Source organism: Gadus chalcogrammus, chromosome 3, assembly GCF_026213295.1.
Source record: "Gadus chalcogrammus isolate NIFS_2021 chromosome 3, NIFS_Gcha_1.0, whole genome shotgun sequence".
NCBI lineage: Eukaryota > Metazoa > Chordata > Actinopteri > Gadiformes > Gadidae > Gadus > Gadus chalcogrammus.
In genome coordinates this window covers 23,898,857-23,916,995 of record NC_079414.1, presented here as the reverse complement: position 1 = coordinate 23,916,995, position 18,139 = coordinate 23,898,857, and the positions used below count along the sequence as shown (strand labels likewise).

At 45.3% G+C, this 18,139-nt stretch overlaps 1 protein-coding gene across 3 annotated transcripts in view; it reads left to right on the top strand.

Moving 5' to 3' along the window:
* The window catches only part of lcorl (ligand dependent nuclear receptor corepressor-like), an 18,106-nt gene extending 308 nt beyond the window's left edge, over positions 1-17,798 (top strand). Inside the window, exons 1-8 of one of the 3 annotated variants that reach the window (XM_056586812.1) lie at positions 1-149; positions 1,187-1,252; positions 1,377-1,465; positions 4,216-4,342; positions 4,669-4,896; positions 5,059-5,134; positions 10,749-15,723; positions 15,888-17,798. The exon at positions 1-149 is cut by the window's left edge and continues 301 nt beyond it. In XM_056586812.1, coding sequence (XP_056442787.1) covers positions 50-149; positions 1,187-1,252; positions 1,377-1,465; positions 4,216-4,342; positions 4,669-4,896; positions 5,059-5,134; positions 10,749-15,723; positions 15,888-15,899 — 5,673 coding nt within the window. In that variant the 5' untranslated portion in view covers positions 1-49 and the 3' untranslated portion in view covers positions 15,900-17,798. Of the gene's footprint in view, positions 150-1,186; positions 1,253-1,376; positions 1,466-4,215; positions 4,343-4,668; positions 4,897-5,058; positions 5,135-6,000; positions 10,729-10,748; positions 15,767-15,887 lie in introns of those variants that run through there. The other 2 variants (XM_056586810.1, XM_056586813.1) reach the window with 2 other exon arrangements.
* Positions 17,799-18,139: the final 341 nt, after the last annotated feature.

The following is an 18,139-nucleotide window of genomic DNA, read 5'->3' as shown; positions in this document are numbered from 1 at the left end:
TTGAACTCCAAGACAACAGAGGAAGCAGGGGGGAAGGCGGACGGACAGAATGGCGGCTGCACAGTGCCGTAGCTCAAAATGCACGGCAGAAAGGAAAGGGTTCAGGCGGGAACTTGATTCTTGGCGGCATAAACTGATCCACTGCGTTGGTAAGTGGCGTTTTTGCATGGTTGAATGTACAATTAAATAAAAAAATATTCCCCAACTCAAGAGTGTTTGTTTAAAAACGCATCGACAGATGGCACTAGCCATCGCTAGCTGGGGAGCTAGCTGTTAAGTGGGAAGCTTGGGCTAGCTCCTGTTTGTAGCATCGGGTTGGTAGGCTGTGAGCGCTCGAGCGCGGGTCTCCTGTTTGAGACCGCTAAACTGGCAGGCTAATATGTGCTAACTGACTGGCTAGCTGTCTTGTTATGGCCCGTTTTCTTTGTCCAACCCCAGTCATCCACCAAGACGTGCTGCATTTCCCCCACCCTTTTATACAGTAACCATTATGGCAAAATGGGATGATTTTTCATGTTTCTTGGTTCATGTCTCTATGCATTTGCAGTGTACTACATTCCCATACTACCGGTTATTAATGCCATGGGTGATGGCTCAGTAACGCTGCATGATCTGGGGGAGGGGATGGAGACGGTAATGGGGCTTGTGTTGGATGTCAAGTCGTTTTATCCGATTTTAAGTTTCAACGTCGACGGTTGTCAGGTTGATCCTGTTACAGCTTGGCTTGTTATATTATCTCTTTGGGTGTAGTGGGCACTGTTGGACTTATAGGGATATATTCAATTCTAAGTGTCAATTATGCGGTACGGTTTCACAATACACCTGACGTTAATGTCAGTTATCTTATCTTTTACCTGGCGAATTGTAAATCCCTGGGTCCGCTCCAGGGAGTCGGCTAGTCAAATGTATAGTTTATAGGGGAAACATGAAACGTTTCACGCTAGTGCTCAATCAAAAAGTAATTTTCGGAGGGATTATGTTTGTTTATTACTTAAATTATTTGCCTGTATACCCGCTAACGAATATGTCTTTCTAAACTATATGCTGGTATAAGCACACATGGGTAATAATCATGGCCCTCGAGCTGAGATTTAGTGTTTTATTGTTTTTATTGGATTGTCATTTTCTCTGTAATGATCTACAGAAAGATCAACCGTGTAATTTTTTTCTTTTTTTTTTCCTACAGGGGTTGAAAGCATCCTGGAGGGAATCTATGGCCCCATGCTGCTTAGAGACCTCAACATATTTGATGGTGGGTGTATATTAATATTAATTAATTTAGTGTTTGTGTGTGTACGCCTGCGTGTGGAGAAACGTTGCAAGGATCGGAGTCCATGTACCTAACATATTTGTGCTTGGTCGAATGTGTCCCTCAGACTGTGAACCCAAAGAGTCGGATGACTGGTCAGTGGAAGCCAGCTGCTCTCACTGTTCGTTGTGCACCCTCCCCCTGGATCAGCTCAGTGTAAGAAGAATGACATCTTACTTTACAATTTGTCTTAACCTTCCTGTCGTGTTCGGGTCAAATCTGACCGATTACCATTTCGATCAATCATAAATATTGTGTTTTACATTTATTTGTCTCGAGGGCTTGTGATATCCTCCACACTAGGCATTAGAACATATACAGACCCTAGATTGTGTTCATCCATCAGATAGTACACAACAACAAATCTATCACCACCACACGCGCACACACACACACACACCTACACGCACACAAACACCTACACGTGCACACACACTTTCACGCACACACACACCTACATGCGCACATACACGCACGCACACACACACGTGAACCCCTTTCAGACTGAACAATTAGGTGTCCTCTCTTTCCCGGGCTTATGTGCCTATCCCCCTACGTTAACCACACCTTCCAGACTAAACGTATAACACCTGTTCCACATTTCAAATTTACCAATTAGGTGTTTGTTATGGGAACCCGGCTCTTTCCCGGGCTTATGTGCCCATCCCCCCACGTGAACCACACTTTCGATACAAAATGTATGATATCTTCTCAGATCCCCTATACATGGCTTGCTTGTGCATTGCTCTTATTTTACTCTGAACACAATGAGTCGGCGCCTGATCAGACGATTTTCTGTCAGAGATGCTCTTGAACTTTTTTTTTCAAACTGATGAAGAGGGGATTGAAAGTTGAACCAGAAATAGAAGAGGATGTCTCAGAAATAGAAGACAACAATCCTGATTTTGATCCAGACCATCATGAGACCGAACAGTCAACGGCGAGGAAGAGGCCCCTGAGGAAGAGGCACCTGGGGTGACATTCCAGTCCAAGGATGGCAACCTGCTCTGGTATTCATCCCCCCAGGACAGAGGAGGCAGAGCAAGAGGGGAAAATATAATTAGGATGACGCCAGGGCCAACACGGTATGCAACATCTCGTGTGGATGACATCAAGTCCAGCTTCCAACTCTTTTTACCAGAGTCCATTGTGGAAATTATACTGGCGATGACAAACCTGGAAGGGACACATGGAAGGCATTTGACCGGGTAGACCTCAAAGCCTACATGGGTCTGTTGATTCTAGAAGGAGTACATCGGTCCAACAATGAGACTACAAAAAGTCTGTGGGATGCAGAGTCAGGGAGGCCTAAATTCCGGTCAACAATGTCCCTGCAGCAGTTTCATGTCCTCTCAAGAGTTATCCGATTTGATGACATCTACTCGACCTTTCCGCTGGCGAGACGACAAACTGGCTGCCATCAGGAACGTTTGGGACGGGTGGGTGGAGCGCCTACCACTGATGTACAACCCAGGCCCTGAGGTGACTGTGGACGAGCGCCTGGTCCCTTTCAGAGGTCGCTGTCCATTCAAACAGTACATCCCGAAGCAAGCCAGGCAAGTATGGGATCAAGATTTAGGCAGCATGTGATGCCAGGAATATGCAGGTTTACACAGGGAAACCTGTTACTGGAAGGCCAGAAAAAAACCAAGGCATGCGTGTTGTGTTGGACATGACAGCCGGTCTCAAGGGGCATAACATCACATGTGATAACCTTTTCACATCACATGGGCTGGGTCAGGAGCTGCTGAAAAGAAAGATCACCATGGTGGGGACAGTGAGGAAGAACAAGCCTCAACTTCCCCCTGCACTGGTGTCGACCAGAGAGGGAGAGGCACTCTCATCCAAATTTGCTTTCAGTGACACACACAGTATTGTGTCATATTTGCCTAAGAAAGATAAGAATGTCATCCTGATGAGAATTTACACAAAGACGCAGCTGTCAGCAAAGCAGAGCACAGGAAGCACCAGATCATCCTGGACTACAACAGAAACAAAGGAGGCGTTGACTGCCTCGATAAGGTAATGTAGATTTTCATCTGTCATGCATCTGATTTTATTTATATTCATGTAAAACTTTGCATTTGGTGTAAGACGGGTTCAATGTTGTTTCTAATCTATTTATTGTTTCTTTCATTGCAGCTTACTGGTACATACACCTGCAAGCGAATGACAGCTTGTTGGCCTGTGGCGGTGTTCCACAACATCCTCGATGTGCCTCTATGTAATGCATATGTGGTGGGGACAGCGATTGTTGTTTCAAGAGTGTTTCAAGAGGAGACTCTTCCTGGCAGAGCTTGGGAAGGCTTTAGTGACTCAGGAGCACTGCCCTGGCCGCTCTACCCCTAAAACAGGGGCAGAAACTGAAGAGATGTGAGCTCTGTGCCACTAGAGACAATAAGACAAGTCTTGCATGTTTCAAATGTGTTGCCTACGTTTGCCAGGCACACTGCGCCCTGGTTGCAAAATGCCACTTCTGTGTGACGCACGCACACGCACACACACACACACACACTGTGTTCATGTTGATGTTCTGTGATTTGGTCTCTGTTTGGATATTTCTGTCTTTTTTTTTTTTTTACAATAAATGTTAATTTTGGAATACAACTCTCAATTTCTGTGTCTATTCACCGTAGTTATTCATGTAAATCCGTAGTCTGAGACATTGTTTACAGGTTAAAAGGGAGTGAAATAACATTTTGGTGATTAATGGTTTTTGTATTAATGTAAGGGCAGTTAAAACAGGCCGGTCAAATTTTGACCGTGAGCACCAAAGTAAGGGGTGAGAAACGGACACGACGCGAAGGTTAAAGCTAGATTGAGGGATTTCAACACGTGTGTGTTTTTAAATCCTTTGAGAAGAACGGGTGGAATACACTGCTCATTAAGGAACTCTTCGTTTACAGGACCTTCCCCCCGCAGCCGCCTCCCCCCTCCACAGCCCGTCGGATTACTCTCCCTGTCAGGCCCCCACCCTCTCAGAGAGCAGCCAATCAGCTCAGCAGTTCCTCCAAGCTGTGTTCCACAAGAAAGGTGAGGTGGAGAGTCTCTGGCATAGGGCTGTTCCCAATCAAGGAACAGCCTATGCTCTAAGGGAATATTTGCTTTTGTTTTGACCTGTAAGGGGTGATGGTGTTGAGTGGTGAGGCCCACCACAATAGACTGCTAATTATACCACTATTATATTGCTCTATTAGGAAATAACTGATAAAGTTTTAAAAAACATTATTCGGATTTAACAAACATTTACGTTGCTTTGCTTGCAAGACTAACGCAAAAATCCTTGATCCAAAATGGAACACAGCTGATCTACACCCAGTTTCATTATCATTATACTCAAGATAATTTCTGTTCCCCAGATGTGCCCCATGGCTATGATTCCAACGTCCCATTGGCGGCCCAGGAACTGATGAAGAAGATGATCCACAAGTTTGCCATTGAATATGCCTCCAAGAGCCACGTCCACATGACGATGAATGGCCTCACCACTGACAACCTGTCACCTCAGCCCACACCCGGCGATCTGGATGCCCCCCTGGATCTCACCGTCCCCCGGGAGAAGGAGGAGGACGGGGAACCTGGGCCAGGTACAGAACTACTTTTGCTCCGTTTGCTCCGTTAAAGAGATGCGATGCACCCCGAATCCCAGTGTGGCGTAAGACCATGTGACCAACTTCCTGAAATCCTGATTTGAGAGGCACCCGAGCTCATGCACTGGTGTGGTGACCTATGGTTTCCCTGGGTTGTAGATGCGGTGCTGGACCTGTCTAAAAGAACCTCTGTCTGCTCAGCAGCGCCGGTCACGGCGGATAACAAATCCTCAGGGTGAGTGCTGTTTCACTGGTTTATTTTACTGGTACCAAGACCCTTTATTTATTTGTTTCAAACTTCAAGAAGAATCAGAAACTGGTTCACAAAAGTGTGTGTTTTGAATCAGCTTACAAGGAAAAAAAGCTAGAAATTATACTTGACATTTCCTTTTGCTCTGAAGTCTACGCCACTTATTACACATTTATTACAAACGGCAAAATAAATCTTTTCAGGAATAATTTAGAAAATATATCTCGGACGCTTTATCGGCAATACCTTTTCTTGTATAGCAATGTTTGCGCCCTGTCAATTTAAGTGTTATCATAAGGTATGTGTCTGCCTGCCAAATCTTTAATGGTGCCTCTTGTACGTTGTTGAGTGGTAGCGTCATATTTGGCTGCAGCTAAAGGTTGTACAAAGGGGCACGTATGGTGTACTTGACAGTGATATTGCCTCTCTTTCTGTTTGTTTTGACTGATCCAGTTATGTTGAGTGTAATTACCCTACCCTCGAGCACGTAGGTCTGTCACTGAAGGAGATCACAAAACCACAGGGGGTTTCGCGCCTGTGCCAAAGTAACCACAGCCATTCACAAACTGTCCCACCTGGACGTGAAGAGGCTTTGCCACATACAATGTGTGTGCATACAAGAGACACTCGGCAGCCTGTGTGTGTGTGTGTGTGTTTGTGAGGAAAAATAATTGCAGGCATGAAACGTAAGAGACACAGTGATGTTACCAACCCCCGAGGCATAAAGGAGTGGACCCCCTCCGCTCTGCCCTTCTTGTCTTCCCTTTGCCAAAAAACAAACAAAACACAACCCTCTCCCCCTCCATCTCCTCCACCATCCTGACCCTGCTGTTTGGTCCTCCCATCCCTAGGAGGCAGCGCAGGCAGAGGGAGGACTACGTTGACAGAAGCTGGGAGCTGTCAGAGGGGCTGCTGTCCAAGGCCTTAAAGGATGTACGCTCAGGGAGGCTCCAGGAGCAGCGGGCCGCCCTCCTTTATGGGATCCCCCAACGCACCCTGAGGCAGGGCCTGGAGGGCTGGGCGGAGGAGAGGCTGGAGCTGCTGCACCGCCTCGCACAACAAAGTAGTGAGGAGGCCGATCCGTTCACGCCGTACAACCTCACCTCGTCCACTCTGGGCGGGGAGGCCTGTCTGGTGCTCCAGAAGGTGGCGGCCTGGGCAGAGAAGGCGGAAAACGAGGGGGAAGCGGAGGAGCACGGCGACTATCACCTCCCCGCTGCCTTCTGTAGTGGCCTGCAGAAGACGCTCTCGCTCTGCTTCCCTCAGCTCAGGGACACCCTTCAGCCCCCCGCGAGCCCCACCCCCAGCCTGGAAGCCCCCGCCTCCCTGCGAATCCCTCAGGTCCGCTCCACTTCCGACACCCGGTCAGCCGCCGCTGCCGCCGCCGCCGCCGCCGCAGACTCCACCGGCGTGCCTGAGAAGCAACAACACCACAGCACCTCATTTGCCGCGAGCACTACCAATGCCGTCAACCCTGGCACCGCTGCTAGAGCACTCTTCAAACTCAGACCTCACACGCAGGACACTTTCACGGGCGCGGCCCGTCACTCGCCCCTCCGCCTGGACCTACGGAGGTCTTCGCTGGACGACTCGGAGGAATGCGGGGACCGCCGCGACAAGGACAAGCAGCCGAGGAAGAAGCGCGGGCGCTACCGCCAGTACGACCACGATCTCTTGGAGGAGGCCATCACCATGGTGATGGGCGGTCGCATGAGCGTGTCGAAGGCCCAGGGAGTGTACGGAGTTCCGCACAGCACACTGGAGTACAAAGTCAAGGAGCGCTCTGGCACTCTGAAGAATCCCCCGAAGAAGAAGTCCCCCGTCCCTTGTCTGTTCAACTCAAACTCTTCTGGCTCTGGCGCCAACGCCAGGAACGCCGTCTCAGGGACTAGCGCCTCAGCTGCTGCCACAAAAAGGTTCTAGACCACTAAACAACTTCTGGATGGTCGCCACAAGTGAACACCTCCTTCACCTCATACAGGATAAAGGTTTTTTCTGGAAATGCATAACACAGCACTTGCCTTTTTATAGAAGAAAAGATTGCTATTCAGGTCTTTTAACCTTTTAACATTGTCTGTTGTGATGACGGCCATTCTTTTGAGCAACCTTTCTCACTCTTGAGCAGGGGCTGAAATGATTTTAACTGAAAAATCTACAGGGACGTTAAAAGTACAGGTATTTTGTTAGAAGAATAAGGATTTCCCGGGTCCAGGTTGCTCTCGTCAGACAGAGATGCTGACGTCACATCTTTTTCATTCCAACGGTGTCTCCTGAATCACGACTGAGTCACCAAGATGTGGAAACCTCTCTAGCTCAGAAGAAGCATAACCTTCATATTCTCTAGCTGTAAGCTTATTCAGGTTTTTTTGAAGTCTAAAGGTTCCTTGTTGTTAGGGAACTGATGATTGTTACGTGCAGTTTTACTCTGGGTAACTCACCTAAGCTAATGAAGTGATTTAGAGCCAATATTAGGGCTGGGATTAAGTTTTTCCAGTAACGGTTGTGGTTACTACATCATCCTTAGAGATTAATTGTTTTAAAGAGATTAGCTTTGGAAAGCCATTTCATGTCCATGTTTTGTTCTGTGTTTGTCAACGCTTGTCTAAATGTTGGTATAGTTGGAATGCAACCGTGACGCATGTATGAAGTGTGCGATAAGCTCACAAATGGTATGTTATTGTATGTTTTCTTTTCTTTTTTTTAATCGTCTTTTCTTTCTAACCATAGATGAAACTTCTGTAGATGTGCGACTGTAGCTCTATATTATTTTCGACCTCATACATGACTGCTGCTGAATACTTTACCATGGAGACCTTTTTCAGAATCAAGGGCCTCACACACTCGGACAGAACCCCACCCCTTTACCCTAACCCCGTGAATTACCCTAATGGGGTTATCTGACCACATGCAATGTAAGCAAGGAGGCCAGGACCATTTGACTGAAGGATTTTGCAAGGCTGTGAAGCCGGGGAGATTAGTGAAGGTGGAGCGGCCTGAATTTCATGTCTTGATTGGAAGACTAATGGGATACCTTGTAAGCGCAAATCCTTAGTGTATTTTCTCATTGTGGAGTCACTCCATCCGCTGTGCTACTATCAAAGCAGCAGTTCAGGGGTATTCACACAAAGCTGCTTTAACTTTATCTTGCTGCAGTGTCAGCCTGCCTGTCTTGCTCTGACCTCAATGCCACATATACCTCTCTAAGCTATTCTATTTTGCTTGCCTATATTCCAATGTGTTTCATAGTTAGGCCTTCATATTGTCTCGTATAAATATATTGTATATAGAGTATGTTAAGGAATGAACTGTTCTACTCTATGGACACTTGGTGAGCTTTCTCTCAAGGATTAATGGTGGTTCCACCATCCTCAACATTGATTGTTGGATTTGGAACTGGATTTGCTGCATTCAACTCCAAAAAAAAAAGTTTTACAGTTGAGACGCTTCATGACGGGAGTTTGTAAGAATAAGCGACTGGCGAATGCAAAATAGCATAAATTATCTTTATTTTAGCAGGAGCATGCCATGCATTAGATTGAAGAAATGCTGCGAGAGTTTTGCCCTCATTTCAATGACAAGCAGCTGTTCTGCAAATGCCAGTCTGTAGCCCACACAAAACTAACTACTACCTGTAGTAGTTAAAAAATATCAATGAAAAGCGATATTCCTCTGTTGTTGGACTGATGATCAAAGTGTGGTTGGCTAGCCAGAATGACATTGGTCATTCTTATACAAAGTGGACCTAGGCCATGCTCAAATTGGTTTACTTGTTCCCTATATAGTGCACCATTTGGGGCTTTTTTGGGGCATCATTTTATAGTGCCGTTGAAAGTTACAAAGTGTACCACTTGTTAAAAGCCATAATTCACCGTAAAATAAGTGCAAAAATGATGCACTTATGCACTGTACTATGTCTCATGTTGAATTACGGGTTTCCTCTGCATCTGATGCATTCAATGAGATGTGGTTGGCATTTACAGCTTCTTTATACAATTGAGCTGTCAAAGGTGACATCTCACACGTGTGCTTGTTTATGCAACCAATACACCTCACATAATTTTGTGTCCAAATCTCAATTCCCTGCCTTGCTCTATGGCTAAATAGGGTACTATATATTGTTCATGGTATAGGCAAGGCTTAGGGAAGGAGGGAACAAGTGAACCAATAGAAACATGTACCATCACAGAAATGGTATTTGGCGTTTTCCTTATTGATGGATTTGAGCCCTTACTTTTGGCCAATTTTAAAATGACTTGGAAAATGTTGCTTGAGATCTTTTTTTTGTCAGTTATGCATCTGTTTATTTGTAAACTATAGACAGAAGTCAGTTGGCCAAAAAAAAAACCTGACTTTGAGATTCAGTGGCATTTAAGCTAGCTCAAAAGACTGTGGTAACTAAAAACAATACTGAATGTCTATGCTCATAACAGCACACCGGTGCCTGCACCAAGACTGCTGGAAATTCAGGAGGTTGTCTCTTCTCTCAGAATGGAGATCTATTTATGACAGTAGGCCAGTTCTATTACTGTCTACTGGAGAAAAATAACTTTGATTATATGTTGTCCGCTTTGATTTTATTGCAGTATATACTTATGACACTCCAGGCTTGAATTTTCTCTGGAAAACAACTTATTTATGGACTAAACTACTGATGATTTGAAGGAATGAATGAAGGGAAATTGGCTATTTATGCATAAACCACTTATTGCACTTATGATTTGTAAGAATTGTTTTTAAATTATTGTGAAATTGTTTTGTGTTGATGTTGCTGCATACTTATTTATTGATTGTGATTAAGAACTGTGATTTTACTAGATTTATTGATGTGGTTCCTGATTTGAAATGAGGCACTTTGATGCAAAGTGAAATGTATATTGATGAAATTGCATGAAAGAGTTAACACTTTTGCCATTCTAATTTATTCTTTCTTGATCTTTCCCTCATTTGGTGTCAATTGGTGCTTACATTTGTGAGATTACTTTTGAGTACATATTCAAGTTGGTCAAACCAAACTCGGAGGGTTCAAATATCATGATATAAATCCCTAATACAATCATTAAAGATGATATTCTGAGGAAAATAATGCTTTCAATCCAATCTGAAGTACACTACTAATACTAAATATGTTAATGAGATAGTTTACTTTTTTTAAAGGCATTGCTTGCAGGACTGATTTAAGGACCAGATGTAACAATTTTAAGGTTTCATTGATGTTTGTCAGGTGCAGTGCTTTTGAGTCCTTATGTTTTTGAGCGTTCTAACAATCGTTCTCTTCAGCTTTGCTGCAGAATTTTGTCTTTTGCTTACAGCAACTCATCCAATAAAATAATTCTGATATTGTGATATAGTCCTGTTTTTATGTTAAGTGTTTAATCTCTTGTCCTCACTTTTGAATTTGGTTTCCTAAAGATCCCATTAGGTTAAAAAGAAGCAGAGCAGCATAATGACATTGCAAAGAAAGTGCACATGTTACTTGCCTTATTTTCATTGTTCTATTTAAGAGAGAAGAGAAGCTCTTGGTTTAACTTGCATTCCATCCATTTTTAAAATCTAATGTGAGACCCTGTTTAACCTTGCTCTTTGTATTTGTTTCTTCTAGCTTGCCGTTAAAAGAAGAACTGGGTGGTCCAGAGAAGCTGATGACTGAAGGCGGCCAGGTCAATGAGAACTCGGCATTGGAGAAGGTTCTCAACTCACTCTGCCCGGCTCACCGTTCTTTGATCAGCCAAATCTTGATGCTGGCACGCCAGGAACAACTGCTGTCCCTACCAAATCCCAGGCTGGCCGGTCAGGATGCATCTAAATGCTGCCACCACTCGTTGACCTCACAGAATAATCTGCCACCGTGTTGCTTTCCATTAAGTAACTCTAAAAGTCTCAGTGGCGCCCCACACTACCCTCTTGTTGACTGCGCTCATCAACGTTGCAGTAAGACCTTGTGCAGTCCAGCTGAATCCAAGTTTAGTTGTACCCTCCGTTGCTGTCCGCTAAGTGAAAGTAAGGCTTCTCAGGGCCCGTGTTGTTGTATAGAGAGCTCCTACCCTGTTTCCTGCCATGAGAATCTCCTCTGCACCTCCTGCCAGCACCTCACCGGACACCAGACAAAGAATCATTGTTCCTCCTCATCGTCCCCCAGTCTATGCCCCTCCTCTCAGGTATGCCCTGCCACTTCCATTTGCTGTAACAGTCACTGCCCCGTCTCATGTCTCTGCCATTCAAGCCACACCTGCTTAGCTCAAACTAGGCAGACGATGGAAAAAGAGGGTGAAGACGTGGATCCCCCTTGTCCTGTGCTGAAGAGAGAACACAGCCCCTCCCCTCCTCCACTTTCTCCAATCCCACCAGACATCACCAGCATAGCAGAGGAAAAACCTCCCCTTCTGCCTCTTTACTCTCACGATGAGCACCTTCCACTCGTGGACAACCAACATCTAGATGCAAGGCTGCAGGAAGCACCTTCGGACATTGAAGAGGCAGCCGAGTTGAATGGTGTAGCTGCAGGTGGTCAGACACAGAAGAATTCAAACAGGAGTTTGCTTCGGGACGTTGTTGATCGTTTCACAGAAAAACTGGAGACAATCAGACCTCAGGATAAAGACCCCCCACAGTTTAGTTCCTCTACAGAACAAGGTATTGAGAAAGAAGAGGCTCCCAGTTCCCCATCCCCTCAGAGCATCCCGTTTCACGCCGATGCCCATCTTAGTGAAATAATCACCACGGTGCTCCACACCGGTAGCGACAGTGACTATAACCTGAGTGAGCTATTTCATCAGCATGATAACAAAGAGGCCAAGTCCCCAAATACCCGGGCCCGTCGAAGGCAGGAGGTCCTTGCGTCTTTGACATTGCCAGCCAACCTTGCGTCCAGCCGACGACACAGTTTAAAAATAAAACGGGAGCTTGCCATGCTCGACCCATCCTATTGCAGGAGAAAAGTGCCACAAGCCAAAAGAAAATTAAAAGATGGCAGTAATTCTAGCTCCCCAGTATCTAGTTCATCCGACACCGCGCCTGTGAAGGAGGCTACAAGGGAATCTGGAATCCAGGAAAATGAAATGGTCCAGATCAGTGGCAAATTAAGTGTGGAGAGCGGGAATTTTGGAGACAGCAGTAAAGAAATAGGGAGAATGACAGGAAAGACCAAGGATAAAGTCACTGACTACACTAGGAATGATGGATTAGAGAGTCCAGTGTTTGAACAGAGAAGGGTGGAAGTGAACACAATCAAAGCTGAGGAAGACGGATTTGAGGTGAAAGAAGATATACAAACGATCATAGTCAAAGAGGAAATTGAGACCATTGAAGTGGGACAAAATGTGCCTGCCATCGAGGAGAAGGCAAGTTTCCAACAAACCCTGAAACCCCCCTGTAAACTGCAGACGAAGCCCTGCAGAGTGGTTTCCGAAGGAAATTACCAGAGCTGTGCCGAAAGGGACGCTACAAGATCCAAGAGGAACATAGTACCTCCCCAGCGCTTCTCTTCCTACGTGACAGAGCCGAGGAAGATGTACTTTGTTGCTTGTTTCTCCGAGAACATCTTCAATCCAAGAACCTTAGTGGACAGTGTGGGGCAATCTACTACTAGCATCGACTCACAGAACCTAGATCTTATGGACCCCTTGCTTGACTCAGGAAAAACCCCAAGTCAAGCAGCGCACTCGACTAAACCCACTGGAGCAGAGGACGACCTGACGCCCAAAGTACTAACGGGTTCCTCTAATGCAGATCAAAGTCAGGGATTTTCAGTTTCTTTGCGTTCCACAAGGCTGAGTCCTTCCAAGTATAGTTCAAAAAATAAAACGGACGTGAGAGACAGTGCAGCCAGACCTTATGGTAGGTTACGTTCGTCTTCAACGAAACTACACGCTCTAGAGTCTGTAACTGTTTGTAGAACACCCACCCGCAAGTCCAGTCCAAGCTTTTCCGATTTTGACATTCCTCCTAATCCGTCTGAACTCCCCTTTGAGTTTAGTAGCCCAATTAAGATCATGTATGTTTCTCCGGTTATAAATGAGGAAGGGGTTAAATATTGCTTGAAGTCTGCAGCCTCAAGTTCCGGTGGACAAGTAGTGCACAACTTTGATCCCTGTGAGCAGTCGTCATGGGCAGGAACACCTGAAACGAGCAACGGTACAGAGCGTGCTATCTTCCAGATTGGTTCCAACTCCGCCCCTCTAAAGAATGCTACCTCCTCTCCAAAATCAGCCTCCCCATCTCCTAAAAAGGTCTCAACTCCCCTCAAATCTCCCTCAACCCCTCCATTATCAGGCTCCCCAACACTCAGATCTGCTTCTTCACCGACAAAGGTGGTGTCTGTATCCCCTAAAGGTTCCAGAAGATCAGGAGAACTCACTCCATTGAAGCGTGTAGCAAGAACAGAAAACCAGAGATCCCCAGCAGATCTGGGGAGTTCTCATGAAATAACCCCCACGCCAAAGAGGCGTCCTGGGCGACCAAAAAAGCTTGGTCCACGACTGGAACAAAAGGCCAAAAGGCCCATTGGTCGTCCGCGGAAACAGACCACTACGGGTCCTATACAGGAAGGAAATGCAGACGTTGTTAAAGCTATTGAAGGTGCCAACATGGAGAAAGAAAACAAGAACCTGAAAATAACGGTAGTTTATGGGCGATCCAGAAGAAACAAAAGGGTGGTCTCTGAGGGCCAAGGACAACAAGAGCTCTGTGAGACCGCACAATCAGTGGAACGGAACATGGATTTTCGCAATTTACTGCATGGCACACAAGAACATTCTGATGTTGTCAAAGCAGCCTCCCCAGAATGTCTAAAAGAACTAAACTTGGTAAGACCTGTGAATGACGAGTCCGCTCCTCCTGCAAGTAGTAACATCAAATGTCAGAAGCTTCAAGGTGCCATCTCAATTAGAAAACCTGGAAGACCTGCAAAAGTTAAGATATCTGGGATCTCCGTTACGGTTACCACAGTATCCCCGAGGCAGCGCAAAATACAAATGGACAAGGATGTTAAGCGGTCTCAAGAAACACTTCAAAGAAGAAAAACACTCTTACCAGAGTTCAATCATATCAAAGAGACGTGGAACAGTGACTGTCCTTCAAGGAATGAATGCAGGCACAAAGAGGGGAAGGGTGTGACAAAAGATGAAGGTAAAGCAGAGCGGCTAGACCGGCCTGTAGCCGTACGTCATTCAGTGAGGGTAAGGAAACCTTCAATCTACTTGCTGCACTCTGTGGCCACCTCATCCTCCAGGTCCTACAGCCATAGCACAGCTCTGATACGCAGTTCCAGAAAGCTTCTGTTGAACAAGGCCATCAACCAAAGGAAACTAGAAAAGGCTCAGGACTGTTTAGAAAACCTAAAAGATCAAAGACAGTCGCTGGGACGGGAGAAGAATCCAATCCGTCAGGACTTGAGCCAGGTCGCAGCAGTATCAGTAGACTCCATTTTCCCTCCTCAAGAGACAATGAAGTGGTGGGCAGCATCAGCCGAGAAAAAGGATTTGAACCAGGAATTTGCCAGACGGATACAACTAGTCTCAGACACCTGGGTGTCGGATATTGACAACCAGCAGAAATGTTCCTTAAAACCTAGATCAGGACCACCCAGCAAGAGGTCCCGATGTTCCTCTGTGGTGCGAGCGCTTTTTGACTGTCCTCCCAACAAACCAAGTTCATGTAGCATGCAGCAGCTCGGCTCCTGGTTCATGCAAACCACAGAGACCAAACCTCTGGCCATTGTCAAAAAGGCAAGTTCCCGAAATCCATATGAATTCATGCATTATCCCCGTTCCACTAACAACAATGAAGGTGTCTGCCCTAGTCCACAGGCAGAGCGACTTCGCAAACATATAAAAAAGTTTGCTAAAACTGTGCCAAAGAGTCCACTTGCGCACCGGCTGGCTCTGGAAAGGCTGAGGAATGGAAACAAAACTTTATCAGCAGGAAACATCAAACGTCAACTTTTCACTTCTAGGTTTGCGCCGGGGCGGCTGAGCAGAACCGTTAGCAAGTATGCAACCACTCTATTGAGGGCAAAGGCCAGGTTCCTAACATGCCTTCAAAGGAACGGGTTGCCCAAAAGGCAGAGAAAAGACTGGTGGCCATCAGTAACTGCACAGAAACAAAGAGATAAAGCATTATCTAGATTGTCACCTGCTCACCAGGCTTTGGACGGCTCGGAGAAAGGGTCAGCCGACCCTTTACCAAAAGAGGATAGTCTCAGCTCGAAAGCCTGGAGCCCTGAGAAACTAAAGGAATGCCGGGTTTTTCTGAAGAAGATCAACTCGCCAGTCAGCGAGTCCACTGCAGAGGAAGAATTGGACTCCTGCAAAGTGACACTGGATGATTGGTCCCCTTCTGCCTATCGCTTTGCAGGCAGCGAGGGTGGTCTGGCAAGGGAGAATGAAGCTGTGAAAACTGATAGGAAGGCAAAATTGAAAGCCGGGAGCAACTCTGACGAGTCTTCTAGTTCTGTATCAAAGTCTCCACAGGAACAAGCCGAAGTGCAAATTGGCCAGAAAGAGGAACAGAACGCTCCTGTGATTGTATCCACTGGAGCACCACAGCCGCCATCTGTGAAGATGTTAAGACAATCACGGGTGAGGGGTCTGTCTGGGCCGAGATGGTCTGACTTTGTTCTAGGTAATTATCCTAGACTTTTTTTTGGTAGCATTGCTTCTGCAGTGAAGCTAATTTTCCTGACTAATTCTGTGTTTCTCATCAGTTATCGTGATATATGCTTTGTTCCTTTCTCTCTTGACAGAAAATTAACTGAAGCTCGAAGCCTTTCCTTCGTGGGAGAGGCGGTGGTGAATCCTGGTGCCTTTTGGACATTCGGCCAAACCACAGAGACCGGCCAGCTCACTCCTGTCGTCTTACCCTCAGCATTTATGTAGCAGTCTAACTTAAAAACATGAGGTTGCACTATTTTTAGGGGGAGAAATTTCTTTCTCCCTCAGCTCTTATTATTTCCGCCGCTTTGTATGTACAAAAAACTATATTTTATTTTTGATTTCAACTCGGTCTCGTTTCTGAAGATGTGTAGCACGTTACATGAACAAGTTGACCAGCGGTTTGAATCAGATCCACGGATCCAGTTGAGATGGGGTTGTTAAATGAAGGAAAGCGCTTGACCGCATTAAGGCAGCACCAGGCCACCAAGCATAACTTTCTGCTAGTGCTAGAATGTATTTTCTTCTTGAATTTTCAATTCTTTAAATTCTTAACCTTTAAACCGATAACCAGCTATTGACATTAGCTGCTTTTGTCCCAACTAGCGCCATGAAGATGGATAAAAACATGTACATATTGTGCCATTATTGAATGTTCCCCAGAAAGTGCACATGTTGGCCCTTAATTATTATAGTTATTAACTTCACGGAAGTCGTACGTTTTGATAAAAATGTTCTCCCATGACGTTCTCCCAAGAAAGATGCTCTTCTATATTTTGATTAGTTTTGTTTTGCTTCACGTCAGCCAATTTACTAAAAAACCTAATGCCTGATTGCATGGGTGGTGGCCGGCGTGAGCAGCAGTCAATAAGTACTTGACTGTAGATATTGTCTGCTATTTATTTCTTGAACAAAACATCAATGAGCAGTCTTGAGACCAAATTTTGTTTTTCTTCCACTACAATCATTTCAATTTTTTGTATTATCCTTTTACAGATTTGCAGATCTCAGCCGCCATTAACATGGAATCCTGTTTTACCCCCCATTCCATTCTCCCTGTGAAATACATAGAGGTACAAACCAGTCCATGTAGTAGAATGTATTCTCATTGCTGTTTATTGCCATCCTAAAGCATCAGTTAACTTATTACTTAAAGCCTACCTGTTGCACTATTGCATCTGTTGAGATTATCACTCCCGTAGATCCCACTAGATCCAACCAATCCTATTTTGCACATCCTTATCCACTCTTACTGTAAGTATCCTAGGTGCAATAAAAATCCCAAATAATCAATATTCTTGTAATAACCTCACTGCTAACAGACACATGGATGTTATTAACTGTGATCACAAGTTCTGAGATTGCAGATGGACGTCTGCCGTAAAGAGCCGTGCATCGCTATTTATCGCAACACTATTTCCCCACCCAAGTTAGTAGAAAGAATTGCAAAGGATTTTGTTAATTACCTCCAATTAATCTTGGGATGAAAATATTTTCCTGCCTTTTGTTTAGAGTGGGTCAGGTGCCAAGAGATCTCCATAGGTCAAAATGTGTGTCTGTGTGTGTTGCTCGTTGCCATTGTTAATTGTGGGTCAGTCTTGTGACTATGGAAATTTAGCCCGTCAAAACCCCTGGTGCTTAACCGTTGTATATGTTCTCAAATGTTTTTATACTTTCTCTTATAGATGTAACAAGGAATTCTCTTGTCAATAGAATAAAGTTTCTTTTCAAATATGCCCGCTGTTTGAAATGACTTTTGTGGAAACTCCAGCTAGAGATGGGTTAAAACACAATTAGGGTGTAGCTGAATAGTCTAGTTCACGGTTAATGCTGCTTTAGGTAAGACTGGAGTTGTAAAGACAAGCAGAAGAGGGTGTGGTTTGGAGTCCCGAAGCAATGAGGGTGAGGTGGCCTGGTTGGTCAGAAATGAGGCAGGAGGGGTCTAAAATCAATATAGCCCATACATAAGCAGGCGCAGTCAGCTCTGAACTCATTCTCTAACAAATGCGTGAATCAGCCATTTTTGTAATAAGTGTACTGCGATGGAATACATCGGTATTCAATTTCCTGTAACATAAATAATGCTGCCCTCTTTAACAAGAATCTTACCTCCGTCCCTCCAAAACCCTTCCCACTCACCTCCCAGCCAGATAGAGGAAAGAACACTCAGTCCCCCCCGCCTGCTAAATGAGTGGGGCTTAATCTTACACATTGCTGCTTTAATTACACAACAAAATCGTCCTCACCAAGCGACTAAGTGAACCCATTTGTTTAGTCTCTTCCCAACAGCGATAACATTTGTCACACCTATAAATGTCAATTTACTTCTCAGCCAGATTTTTCC